Raw genomic sequence first — 14,408 nt, forward strand, 5'->3', positions numbered from 1 at the left:
ACGTATCCAGGGGAAGGCAACAAAGCTGGTGAAAGGGCCAGAAGGAATGGCGTGTGGGAAGCACCTGAGAACTTTGGGCTTGTTTAGTTTGGAAAAAAAAGGAGGCTGAAGGGTGACTTCATTTCTCTGTACATCTTCCTTAGGAGGGGAAGTGGAGGAGGAGATGCTGATCTCTTCTGCCTCATATCCTGTCATAGTGTGCATGGAAATGGTTTAAAGCTGCATCTGGAGAGGTTCAGACTTGTCACTAGGAGGTGTTTCTTTAAGGAGAGGGTGGCCAAACAATGTAACAGACTTCCTAGAGGGATGGTTGATGCCCCAAGCCTTTCAGTGTTTAAGAGGCATTTGGACAGTGCCCCTAGCAACATGCTTTAACTTTAGGTCAGCACTTAAGTGATCAAGCAGTTGGACTAGATGATTATCGTAGGTCCCTTCCAACTCAGCTATTCTGTTCCAGTTTTAGTCTTTTTTACGCTAAGTAATTTTGATATCACTTGAAATGCAGTTAGAGAGTTTTCATTTCTGTAGTGAAATATAAAGAATATAAATAAATATAAAATTAATAAATAAATGTACATATTTCATTGCATTTAGTGTAGTTACTCTTTCTGAATTGAATTCAGCCTCAGAAAATTAAAGGAATAATGAAACCATTTAAATGTGTTTATTTTTCCTTCAACAGGGTGCAAAAGTGTTCCGAAATTAATCATATGAACCCTCACAATTTAGCCATGGTGTTTTCCTCATGCTTATTTCAAACTAAAGGCCAAACTAGTGAAGAAGTCAATGTAATTGAAGATCTAATTAAAAATTATGTGCAACTTTTCCATGTAGGTATCTTTATATAAAACTATCTTTATTGCTCAGCTATTCTAGATGCTAAAATACAGAAAATTTTGTTTAAAATGATCTTGCTATTCGTTAATTGATCTGAGGATTTACAGGCTTTTTGAACTCTAATTCAGTGGATGTTGTTCTTGACCTGCTTTAAATTTTATATACCAGCTAGTTTAACCTGTGTAAAAAAGACTATATTTATGGGATGCTGTGAGCACCAAAATGATGCTTATTCTTCTTGCCATCAACAGATTAATAATTTTAAGAAATATTTATGATTATGACTATTAAAAATCATACTTCTATTAAAATTTTATGGACCTGAACAGAACGGAAGCATGGAAGGATTTTTGTGTTTTTAGCTGTGTTTGCAATGTGTTTTTTTCCTTTGGTCTAGAAACAATGTTAAATCCAACTGTATAGAAAAGATACTACTAGCAGTAATTTGTATTAGCAGTTTTGATTTAGAGTTTAGTGTGCCACTATAAAATTGTTTGGCAGTTTTTCATAGATTCCTCTCTGTTTTATTATTTATTTCATAAAGTTTATTATAATGAGTCTCATCAATGGAGAGCTGTTTCTAACTGAGAATATTTTGCATAGCTGCTTCTATAAGAACATTAGTGACAGTATTGGTAATTGTTACAATATCTATTATTTATTGATCAAGAATTATTCATTTTAAACAGATAAATGAAGACCAGGTCAAACAAATGGATATAGAGAACAGCTTTATTACCAAGTGGAAAGACACTCAGGTAAGTGGAAAATATCAGTTGGTGTGAGAATAATTTTAAACAAACACTATTTTGTTGTGTACAGGTTTTTTATACCTAGATCCCTAAAAGTAAATTTGTAAGTTTATGTAGTGATCAGTGTTGTTAAACACAGACATGAGTGAAATAGAATGAAATGAAAGAGGAGGCATAAGCTGATAAAGTAAAACAGTTCTGTGCAAAGCATCCTGTAGAATTACATTTTGGCCCAAGCACAGCACTAAATTACAGGTTGTTACATGCTTTTGCTCAGCTTCATAAATTGTATTAGAAGGAAATAATCAACATTTGCAAGTGCAAGAATAACATCTCTTTTTTAAAAAATTTTGAACATGCATATTAAATACCTTCAAGTGTGTATTAGCTTTTATTATTTCATGAGCTTTGGGTATATATGGTCTGCTTTCATTAGAGTTTTACCATCTCTTTGAGTTTAAAGCATCTGAATCTTTAGCAGCATCCTAGTTTGTGACCATTTCTTGTACCCTGAAGCACAAATACTATTTGGGGAAGCTTCAGACACATACTAACAGTCAAACAGTGAACTTTAGGACAAAATATAAGAAAATGGGAGGTCTTATGCCACTTATTTTAAGTTCCAGTTTTACCTGTAATAACTTTTGAGTAATTTCAGAGTTGTAAGAAAAATCAAGATGACAGCATGTTTCTCTGTCTGAATGATATTTCTGTCCAATCCTAATCATAGCAAAAATCACTATGCTTTATAACACCACCAAGGTGGCTGAACCAAGAGAGGTAAAATGCGATGTATGGAGCTTAAAAGCTTTTTCAGAAATCTAAAGTAGTGGGGGAGAAGCTTTGAGTGATTTTGAAGCTTATAAGGCTTTAGAAAAGGATAGAAATCTAGCAAAGGAAATCTATAATGCCGTATCTGTTAGCTGCCTTCCTGATTCCAGCAACAGTTTCATGGTACCTTGTAAGCCATAATTAAGAAGACAGGGTTTTGCAAGTGCATACTGAAATTGCATGTTCTGTGAACTGCTGTCTGGAGTCTTTTTTTTTAATCTCGTATTCCCTTATTGTCTGGGTCATAGGGACCTGAAACCCTCTTACCACAATGACCATGTCAATGTGTCTATGGAAGACAGAATGTCTGTAACCTCCTTTGTCTGGTGGGGAGCGACCAAGTTACTGGGAAATAGCTTCAAGTTTATTTCTAATGTCTGTCTTGCAGAATGGAAACATCTGCCAATAAATAGTCACATTAAAAAATAGCCAAAAAATCCCCCAAAAATTGATATGATAGAATCATAGAGTCATAGAATATGCTGAATTGGAATGGACCTGCATGGATCATTGAGTCCAGCTCCTGGCTCTGCACAGGACCATCCCCAGGAGTCACACCGTGTGGTCCAAACACTTCTTGAACTCTGTCAGGGTTGGTGCTGTGACCACTTATGGGGAGAGCCTGTTCCAGCACCCAGACAGCCCGTGGGTGAAAAAGATTTTCCTGGTATCCAAGCTAAAGCCCCCCTGACTCAGCTTCATGCTATTTCCTCAAATGCTGTCACTGGTCATGAGAGTGAAGAGATTGTTACCTATCCTGCCACTTCCCCTCATGAGGATGTAGAAGACAGCAGTGAGGTTTCCCCTCAGCCTCCTTTTCTTTAGGCTAAACAAACCAAGTGCCCTGAGCTGCTTTTCGTACAGCTTCCCCTCAATGCTCTTCACCATCATTGTGGACCTTCTTTGGACTCTTAAGAGCTTAATGTCTTTTTTATATTGCAGTGCTCAAAACTACACACAATATTCAAGGTAAGGCCACACCAGGGCAGAGCAGAAAGGGGACAGCCACCTTCCTTGACGGGCAGACAATGCTTTGCCTGATGCCCCCCCTGGGCACGGTTGTCCCTCATGGCTGCCAGGGCACTTCTGACTTGTATTCAACTTGCCATTAGCTAAGACCCGAAAGGTCCCTTTTGGCAGCACTGTTCTCCAGCCTCTTGTTCCCTAATCTATAGACACAAGCAGGATTGCCGCACCCCAGGTGCAGAATCTTGCACTTGCCCTTGTTGAGCCTTGTATTGTTGGTGATTGCCCATCTCTAATTTGTCAAGCTCTCTGCAGGGCCTCTCTGCCCTTGAGGGTGTCAACAGCTCCTCCCAATTTAGTGTCATTGGCAAACTTACTTAGTATTCCTTTGAGTCCTGCATCCCAGTCATTAATGAGTATGTTAAAGAGAACTGGACTGAGGATGGAGCCCTGCAGAACCCCACTCCTGATTGGACCACAGCCTGATGTTATCTTATTCACTGTAATTCTTTGTACCTGACCTGTGAGCGAGTTGCTCATCCACTGTCTAACATGGTTCTTGATCTGTATGTTGGACATGTTGTCTAGAAGGATGCTATGAGAGACAGTATCGAAAGCTTTGCTGAAGTCCAAAATGATCTCCTGGCTTTCCTAGATCAGCTAGGTGGGTTACCTTGTCATAGAAATCGGGTTCAGCAAGCAGGACTGTCCTCTCATGAAGCCGTGCTGGTTATGACTGATGATTGTGTTCTCTTTCAGGTGTTTTTCAGTGCTTCCCAGAATAATCTTTTCCATGATTTTACCAGGCAGTGAAGTGAGAGTGACAAGCCTGTAGTTTCCAGAATCCTCCTTCTTGCCCTTCTTGAAAACTGGAACAAAGTTTGCCAGATTCCAGTCAGCTTGGGATTCATCTCTGGATTCCCCAGGCTGCTCAAAAATCATCAAGAGAGGCTTTTTGATGACATTACCTAGCTCTCTGAGGAATCTGGGATGAATCCCATCAGGCCCCATAGACTTGTAGGGATCCAGCTGGAGCAGCAGATCCTGAACAATTTCAGGGTCAACTGGGAGTTGATCATTCTCTGTCACAGTTCTCTAGCTCCGAGCACTTCATCCATGTTGAAGATGGAGGCAAAGAAAATGTTAAAGACCTCTTCCTTGTCTTTGTCCCTGTTTGTGAGATGGCCAACCTCCTCCTATAATGGGCCAATGTTATTTCTACGCTGCCTTTTTTCCATTAATATATTGGAAAAAACTCTTTTTATTGTCCCCCACATTTCTGGCCAGCTTTGTCTGCAGTTGGGCCTTGGCTGCACGAATATTCTCCCTACAGAGACAAGCAGCATCTCTGAATTCTTCCCATGTTACTTGACCTTGCTTCCATTGGACATACACCTTCCTTTTTTCCCTTATTTTTAAGAGAATATCTCTGCTCAGCCAAGCCAACCTTCTGCCTTACGTGCTTGACTTCCAACATTTGGGAATTGCCTGCTCCTGTGCCCTTAGGAGGTGATGTTTGAAAAGTGATCAGCACTGATGAACTCCAACACCTGCAAAAACATTTTTCTAGGGGACCTTCCTTACTAATTCCCTGAACAGCCTTAAGTCTGCTCTCCTTATGTCCAGAGTTGAGGTTTTGCTGGCACTTTATCAACAGAAATTTTAAACTCAATCACTTTGTGGTCACTGTGACCAAGATGGCCACCAAAATATCCTCTTCACTCACAAGATCTGCTGTGTTTACAAGCGGCTGATCAAGGAGGGCATCCTTACAAGTTTGCTCCCTCAGGACCTGTTCATAAAATTGTCATCTAGGTGTTTTATAAATCTGGCCTGTGTTCTACCAGTTGTGTGATGCTGCCAGTTAATTTCTACCGAGTTGAAGTCCACACCCATACGGACAAGGGCAGTTGACTTGGAAGTGCCCATTACTTCCTCAAGGAATAATTCTGGCCTGGAGGTCTATAGTAAACTCCCATGATGACATCAGCATCGTTTATTTGCCCCTTAATTCTTACCCAGAGACTCTCAACTGTGCCAGTGTCAGATATGAGCTTCATACATTGTAACCCTTCCATTACATACCACCTGCTTCCCCCTTCACCCCCATCTCTTCTGCCCTTCCTATCCCTCCTAAAGAGCAAGGATTCACTTACGCCAGTGATGTTGAATCTCTGGGAACAGGCCAAAGCTTGGAGCTCATCTTACCTGTTCCTCACGCTTGTGTGTATTAGCATAGAAATATTTCAGATGTACTTTTTAGCCCAAGTGTAGCCAATGCTTCTAACAGCATTCTGCAAGGCAGGGATTGAAGTAAATTTAATGGAATTTATTGATTCCAGGGTCCATGAAAAGGACCTAATTGACATTGGAGAATAAAATTTTCAAGCCTAAAATAGTGAAAATGTGTATATTTTTAAATTAATTATTTTCTGTGGGTTTGGAGCTAAATGTAAAAAAAAAAAGTGTTTTTTAAACCTTATTACACTATCAACATTTTCCAAGCAAGTCTGAGCATCTGTAATGGTTAAATGGTTGTAATACCTTATGGAAAAATTAAGGAGCTCTGAGAGCCGTTTCATGAGGAGGGAAAGAGATAGTGGAGACATTTTCATTAGATAGGGGGAAAAAATAGAAAGGAAAATGAAAGGCTGTAGCTGAATTGAATAATATAGTAGCTCCTGCTGACTAGATAGGTTTTTCTAAAACTGAAGCTGTGAGGAATATGGAGAAAAAACAATATGAGTTTGTTTTGTGTTTTCCACCCCAAATACCACTGTGAAATAACCTTTATGAGGCATATTATATTTAGAAGGTTGCCTTTTAAAGAAAGTGAGACTTGCTTTTGGTTTGTTTGGGCTTTTTTAATTAAATCTAGGCTTTCTTAAATTGGTAAGGCTTTTATTAAAAAGCTTTCGACACTTAAGAAGCTAGTCTTTCATATTTTAAACTTTATAATCAAATTGGAACATTCATGAATAATTGGGCCTGTTTGGACAGGTTTCCCTGGGATTCTCTTGGTTGTTGGGAGGAGGAGTTACACAAAAATTAAACTGGAATTTTAAATGTTGTTACTTTTGCTCTCAGCAAAGTCTCTAGCATTAATAATCAGCTTTCTGAATTGCTGTTTACCACCAAGTTCCAACTCCCTGAACCTCACATGACTACAGAAAACTAAGTCATACAACAACAGTCTCCAGATGCTTCTTGAACTCTTGACAGGCTTGGTGCTGTGATCATTTCCCTGATGAACCTGTTTCAGTGACTGATCACTCTCATAGTGGAGAATCCTTCTCCTGATGTCTGATCTGAAATTGCCCTGATGCAGCTGCATTCAAATTGTCTAGGTTGTAAGGAACTGGTTGAGATCATTAGTCTAATTACACTGCTCTTCAAGCATGGTCTCTTAAAGCAGGTTGTGTAGGACTGTGTCCTGTCAGATTTTTAATATCTTGAAGGTTGGAGCCTCTTTGGGGAACTTCATCCAGTTGCCCACCCTTGCACTATAATTATTTCCTTGTGTTTTGGTTGAATTTTGTGTGCTTTTAATTTGTGCTCATTGTCTTTTATGTCACTGTTCTCAGTATCTCAGTTTTCTTCATTCCTTCCCACCAGGTATTGCACATGTTTGTGAGATTTCCTTCAAGCCATCTCTCTTCTAGGCTGAACAGTCTCAGCTCTTTCAGGCTCTTATGTGAAACATGCTACAGTCTCTTCATCATCATTGTGATTCTTCACTGGATTCTGTAGTTCCATATCTCTTTTATACTGAGGAGCCCAGCACTGGACACAGTACTGCACGTATGGCCTTACCAGTGCTGCGTAGAAGAATCACACTTTCAGCTTGCTGGGAGTGCTTTGTCTAATGTAGACTTGCAGGCCATTAGCATTCTTTTCTGTGAGTCTGTATTGTTGACCTTGTTGTATACTAAGATATCAAGGTCATTGTCAGCAAATCTGCTTTCTAGCGGTTTTCTCCCAGTGTGTCCTGATACCAGGAATTACTCCTCCCCAGGTGCATGACTTTAATTTCCCCTTATTTAACATCGTGAGTTTCCTGACTGCCCAGCTCTCTGGCCTGTCAAGAACCTTTTGAATGTATCAGCCTCTCCTACCAGTTTATTACCATCTGTAAACTTCTTGAGGATGTGTTCTGTCCCATTTTCCATGTAATTGATGAAGATTAATGCTCTTCTTGCTGTTTAGCCAGTTTTCAGTCCACATCATTGTCTACTTATCTAACATGTACTCTGTCAACTTATCAATGGCAATGTTATGGAAACCACTGTCAAAATATCTTTTGAGTCTCTTTTTGCTTTGCTCAACACCTGATGTGGTCAATCACTTTGGATTTTTGTATGAACTATTACATAAAGAAAAAATTATATCTAATCTGTATGCTAAAAAATCCCAACTTGGAAAGGAGACAGAAAAATTGATTATTAATGAAAAGCTATTGTAGTAAATTACCACTTTTTCATTCTCTTCTAGAAATATTTTGCCATTAAGACCTAATCACATGTTTTATGCTGTATTATTTGTATTATGTGTTCAAAATGGTTTTGCACTATAAAATGTTAACATTATTTTATGACTTTGTTCTTTAATATAGACTTGAATGGCATAAAATGGAAAATATAATACAGAATTACCAGCTTTCTTGTTTTCCAGGCAGGACAATATGCTCAACTTAAAGCTGTCGTTGAGGTTCTTCTCCCTATAAATAAGTAATGATAAATTCCTAGAACAAATTTTGTCTCTGGGGTATTTTAAAATTGTGTATCTGTACTGATTCTGGATTTGTGCTTGGAAAGCATGCATTCATAATATTCAATACATGTTTTCACAACTTGTTATGAGAAAAATAGTAATTAAGCTGCTGGATTTGATTAATTGCTTTCAATTAATACTGTAGTTGAATAAATCATAAAATGCTGAATTTGAGTTAGAAAATGTTTTTTGATCTTATCAAATCATTGATATCTCTACTGTATGGCATTTCCTGGGAAAAGTGCTACCAGATAGGAAATATGACCTGAGGAGACCATAAGTTATTTGGGAGCACTTGCCCCAGAGAGAATGGCTTTTTTCTTTTTAGATTTCTAAACAAGTGATGGACATTAGAACAAAACATCTACTTTCTATTGGTTAATAAATTGAACTTTGAACTGCTTTTAAGGACTAGGACTGGATTTTCTCTGTTATGGCAACCTATTACTCTTGAAATAGCAACTAAGGAATGGAGTCCTCAAGACTCATTCTGATTTCCAACGTTTTTCTGCAATATATAATCTGAAAAGCAAATTTTACAACTAAATGAGCTTTTTTTTTTGAGTCCATGCCACTAAAATTAAGCAAGTCTCTTCAAAGTAGCTTTGTAATGTTTTTCCTCACAAATGTTTCCATTAGTTTTCTATTCTCAGAGGCTAAACTGACTGTCATTTGAGGCAATTTGATTGTGACTATCCTCATTTTCCCCCTTTGAATTAAGCTGTGGAACACATTTTTTTTGCCAGTTGGGGGGTTTTGTTTGTTTCATTTGGATTGGGGGTTTTTGTAGCATACATGATTAATGTAACTAGTGTTTCAATTTAAAAGCACATTTTCCTGGAACTCAATATGCACATAACATGGGAAATGCATCGATGTCTAATGCCTGGTGTCACTTCAGTGCAGAAGGAAGTGTGTAATATTATTTCAAAGTGTTTACTGCCTGAAGCCCACTGATTTTTCTAGTTGGGTAAAAGGTTGTTTAGTGATTTTATGTATAACTATTTCTGTAGAAGAATTCTGCATTTCTCTAACTATGCATGGTGGTGTCAGTAGGTTTTTCTGAGGGAATACATTGAAGCCAGACCAGGACTAACACTAAGTGCTGTTGGAAACAATTGACCTTTGTAATTGTTATATTTTACAATTATAACTTCTGTGAGAGAAGTATACAGTGCACATTACTCATAATTTCAGAAGACTAGATTTTATGGGTGACTACACTTTACATTTTACCAGCCTTGGAACTTTCACAATCACGGATTCATGAATTGTATATTTATTGAAGGAACAGTAATACAGGTTTGAAATTGTTGTTGATAAATGCACTTACTGCATCAGTGCTATGGCTAGCCAGTGATTAACTAAGTCAGCAATTCAAGGTAAATTTACAAATTCAGCTTTGCAATAAGCTTAGCTTTACTGTTAATTAAGCTTAGAGCCACCCAGGTAATGCTCCAATGTTGATGGAGGTGCAAATCTTTCCAAAGAGGTACATCTCTGCTTTGGGGAGGAGAGAGGAGAAAGCCCATTGGCTTGTCCCTAAAGAGGGGTCATATTCTTGTCCTCTAATTGGAGGATTCCAGATATCAACTTTCTACTGTTAGGAGAAGTGGAGGTGGGACTGTAGTTAAATATAACTGGTTACCTGTTGCTGCCATCATAGATGGTGGGGTAGCCACTTCCTCATTTTCATATTGTTTGGTGTATATTTTCATATGTAGCTGAGAAATAATGAGGGTTTCGGTTACCTTTGATCAGGCTGTTATAGGACCTATGGTTGAATCAGAGGCAGAACAGAACCATGACACTTCAGCATCACTTCTTCCTCCCCACACCTGAGGCAGCAGTAAAGGCCGTCTGACCTTTGCCTGTAGCATTATACAACGATACATAATTTCCTTCTCAAAGGACCAAGTTTATCCAGCGATGCATGGATAAAGGGCAGGGATGCTAAGATCTCCACACAGAGGTGTGGGTGCTCTTCTGTCCTTCACTGAGACAACACTGAGGCCTCTGCTTCACCCCAGACACTGCAGTTGTTATGCTTTGCTCAAGCCAGGTGCAGTATAAAGTGGTTTGGCAAATGTTCTTGCTCAACCAGTCTCATCAGTTCTCCACAGCAGTTTTCTGCGGGTTTCCAGTTCCTCTTAAAACTGATGACGTGGTGCAAATGAAGGGATGCAACAGCATCATTGTATTCATGTAAGCATCATGGGTAACTGGTGACTTAGACCTCAAGCAGATACAATTAAGAACTGTAAAAATTCTTTACATTTAAAAACTGGTAGTCTGACATCATTGTGTCAAAATGCACACATATTTGTGGGAAAATCAGTGATGTGTATATTTAATACATTGGAATATATAGGTTGCCACAATATCATTGTCTGTGGTGATGCAGAGTGTTCAGAGAAGAATAACTGAATAGAATTTCTGCTGAAAGACTGGAAGTTCACATGTCTGAAATGTCACTGAAGTTCTGTTCCAGGTGTCACTTCATTAACCACTCTTCATTCTCTGTCCACCATATACTTATGCCAGCTGTTGCTGTAATTTACATCACATTTTCTCTCAATATGGTTGTTTATGTGAGCCCAGTGGAAATCATGTGTCAGCTTCATTCTGATTTCCAACGTTTTTCTGCAATATATAATCTGAAAAGCAAATTTTACAACTAAATGAGCTTTTTTTTTTGAGTCCATGCCACTAAAATTAAGCAAGTCTCTTCAAAGTAGCTTTGTAATGTTTTTCCTCACAAATGTTTCCATTAGTTTTCTATTCTCAGAGGCTAAACTTACTTAAAAGTAACTGTTTTTCACAATGTTAATGTTCTTTAAAATTCAGAACTGCCATTTATTTTTCTATAAAAATGTAGCTTTTGCTTCTGTAAATTAGTCAGTGTATCCCAAAGCTTGACTTGACCTCTTCCTCTGTAATAATATATAAATACTTAGCATCACTATCTCTACTTTTCTCAAAATTAAGACACAAATTTTTATTTTTAGTGTTAATTAGATTACTAATTCTTTATATTGTCTTATTAATTAAAGGGTACATCTCTTGATAGGCCCAAGTTTCTGCCTTATTTTTTCTTTCTATATTCGATCCTCACCGTGCACTTAGTTTTAGAAAGTATCGTAGAAAGTACTACACTGGGTGAGCTGCAATCTTTTGAAGATGCTTATGACTATACTGCAAGGGAATTAGAGCAGTCAAAATGTGAGACTTTTTTAACTGTAGAAAATAAAGTAATTTCTCATCCATGAAGATAATTTTATTGGCACAGATGAACAAACCTAGTTAAAATGGAAAATACTACATTCCTTCTCATGAATCATACTTTTCTCCTTGATCAAAAAATGCTGGATTTACTGACTTCCCTAATTCTAAGATTTATGTTATTAGACATAACTAACATTTGTTGGTATTGAATATATGAAACTATTATATATTCTTTCATACATTTGCTTTATCTAATTATTCCACATTAGCATTGTACATAAAGTTTAGATATCTCTCCAACAAATTTGAAGAGCTATATCTAACAGAGGTTTATATCAAAACCACTTATTTTGATTCTTTAATTACTTAATGACAAGTTTTCATTGTGATTACAGATCATAAATGTAGTATTTGTAGTAATTAATTTTGATTTTCTGAATTTGTACACATGGGTATATGGCTGAAATATTCTGTTATTTGTAACTTTGCCTCTCATTTTTAGCTAAGTGGGATTACAGTCTCTTTTTTTGCTTTTAAGTTCTATTCATCTGTTTGAGTTCTGAAGTGAGCTTGACTAACCTCTAAATCCGAGTTATGGTTCTGGCAGTTTAAGATACTAAGGTATCCTCATGTCTTAGACTTTGAGGTCTTAAATAAAAAATTAAAATTTCCACTTACTTCATTTCTCCCCTAGTTTTCCTGCTCTTTTTTCAATGTATATTTGTAAAGTATGCTCATTTTGTTTGATGTGGTTCTGTTGCATTGTGTCAGGGTTTGGATTATTCTCCTGAATCTGTGAAGAGGTTTTTTTTCTTTACACTAGTCAAATAAAAGTGAATGTAGTGCAGGTTTTCACATTATAGTCAACTATTGGACTATTGTTGTAGATAAGTGGATGGGGAAAAAAGTTTGACTTCATTTGGTTCTAGCTCATCTCCTAGATAAAAACTGTACTTTCCCTGTTTAAAAGTTTATTTATATTCTTTTAAGATAGTCTAATTTTATTTATTTTTTTTTTTAGGTTTCCCAGGCTGGAGATTTGCTTATTGAAGTTTACGTGGAAAGAAAGGAGCCAGACTGTAGTATTATAATCAGGGTTAGTGTCTGAAAATGATACAGTGATTTTTAGGAAGCACTTTCTCATGAAGTGTACCAGTTTATTTTAATACATCTTTTTGTATGCCTGTACAATGAAAGTATGAATTTATGTTTATCACTATTCTTTTAAATATTCCTTTAGAACTTGCTGTATTACCTAAATTATGTGGAGACTGATTATTATGCATTTTTAAGGAAAATATTGTGATACAATTTTAAAGGATAGACATTCTTTTATTTACTGTAGTATACAGTGGTATAAAGTCTTGCAACTCTATGGGTGCAACACACAAGTGCATTAACAAGTATACAATGAATGTTGGTTTTATTTAATAGTATAGGCCATTTAATGATGTTCCTCCTGATTTTTCTTTTAGCTTGCAGCTTTCTTCTTTCCTTGAGTTAAAAACTCAAAGCTTGTTACTAACGATACTTGAGATTTTTCAGCCTTCTATTGGATAGTGTATTTTAAATACCTTCATCCCCATGTAATAGTGCTCTGCAATTCTTTTGTTACACCTCTCTGGTTTTGTTTCCCTTTTTTTTTGTTCAGCATGAGACTCTCAAACACTTGAGTTTGTACATATATGTGATATGCATATATATACATATGCACTTAAGACTGCTTTTTAAAATAGGATTAAAAACGGGAATATACATTGCTAAGGTAAAAGAAAAATGATGCTTCTGTAATATTTACCTTCCCACACGCAAGAAACCATACCAAGGCTTTATTTTTTTCAAATTTTTCAAGAGAAAAGGAATTTCAAGATACCAACTTCAGTCTCATGGAACAAAATAAGAAAAAATGCTGGAGCCTGAAGAATAATTTATGATTTTCCAACTTATGAATCTACTGCTGTTTTTTAAGGGTTTTATTTTGTTTTTTTAAGGCAATGGCAGGGAGGAAGACTTTGAGTCTGTTTATTAACGTTTTCTTTTTTAATTTTGTATTACAGGTATCACCTTTGATGGAAGCAGAGGAATTAACTAATGATGTTTTAGGAATCAAAAACATTATTCCCAACAAAGATGATATCTGGGCTGTTTTTGAAGTACTTGAAAATGGAGAACTAGGTTAGTGACATTAAAATATATGCATGTTAATCAATTTGTGTTATTTTAGTTTTTCAATACTTAACATCATCAAGAGCTTAGTTAAAGACTTCATGAAAACAAAACAAAAAATTAGCCTTCATACCTATGTTTTACATTTGGTTGCTGTGGCATCTGCATGATTTCTTTCTACGCTTTCCCAGAAGTAATGAGATGAATTATTGTAAATGGCTTATGAATTGGGGATTGAAAACATGTTCTTTATAGTACAGTGCTTTGGAGTTCATTAATCATCAGCTGTTGAAAAGTAGGTCTCACCAATAAGTCTTAAAGAAGAAACTTATTTTCATTAGAATGTCAGCACTTGATTTTATAAGGTATAATGCTTTTCAAAAAATGAAATGAGAACATATATATAATACTTAGGAGAAAGGATCTTTTTTACATTATTTAGTCAATTATTTTATGTTTGTAGATGAAAAAGGAGGTCATAAAGTGTGTAATCCTGTGCTTAGGGCAAGTGGCATTATGATGTATCTATCACAATCTTGAAAAATTTGTTTGAAATATTGTTCTGCTGCCAACAAAATCTAAGGTCAAAATATTAATTAACTGTAAAGAGGTTTTAATATTGGGAGTGCTTTATACAAGCTGAAGCATGTATAAAATACTGGAGCATTTTATTAGAACTATGTAAAATAATGTAAAGTAGTAGTAATTTTTAAAATTAAAACATTTTCTTCAATGAATATTCACTAGTGTCATCTGATGTTTGGAATACACGGAGACACAAATTTGCAATCTTTATTTACACTTCATAGTAAGTTGCTGTTCTTATTCTCATGATACAGGAGGGGACTGTGGACTAGTTTA

General features: G+C 36.5%; 1 protein-coding gene across 2 annotated transcripts in view; it reads left to right on the forward strand.

The window, feature by feature from the left end:
• The window catches only part of ARAP2 (ArfGAP with RhoGAP domain, ankyrin repeat and PH domain 2), a 125,935-nt gene that overhangs the window by 83,635 nt on the left and 27,892 nt on the right, over positions 1-14,408 (forward strand). For both annotated transcript variants that reach the window (XM_071556662.1, XM_071556663.1), the window contains exons 23-26: positions 683-830; positions 1,527-1,595; positions 12,403-12,477; positions 13,439-13,556. In XM_071556662.1, the coding sequence (XP_071412763.1) occupies positions 683-830; positions 1,527-1,595; positions 12,403-12,477; positions 13,439-13,556 (410 nt within the window). The remainder of the gene's footprint in view (positions 1-682; positions 831-1,526; positions 1,596-12,402; positions 12,478-13,438; positions 13,557-14,408) is intronic.

This window comes from Pithys albifrons, chromosome 5 (genome assembly GCF_047495875.1).
Source record: "Pithys albifrons albifrons isolate INPA30051 chromosome 5, PitAlb_v1, whole genome shotgun sequence".
Taxonomy (NCBI): domain Eukaryota; kingdom Metazoa; phylum Chordata; class Aves; order Passeriformes; family Thamnophilidae; genus Pithys; species Pithys albifrons.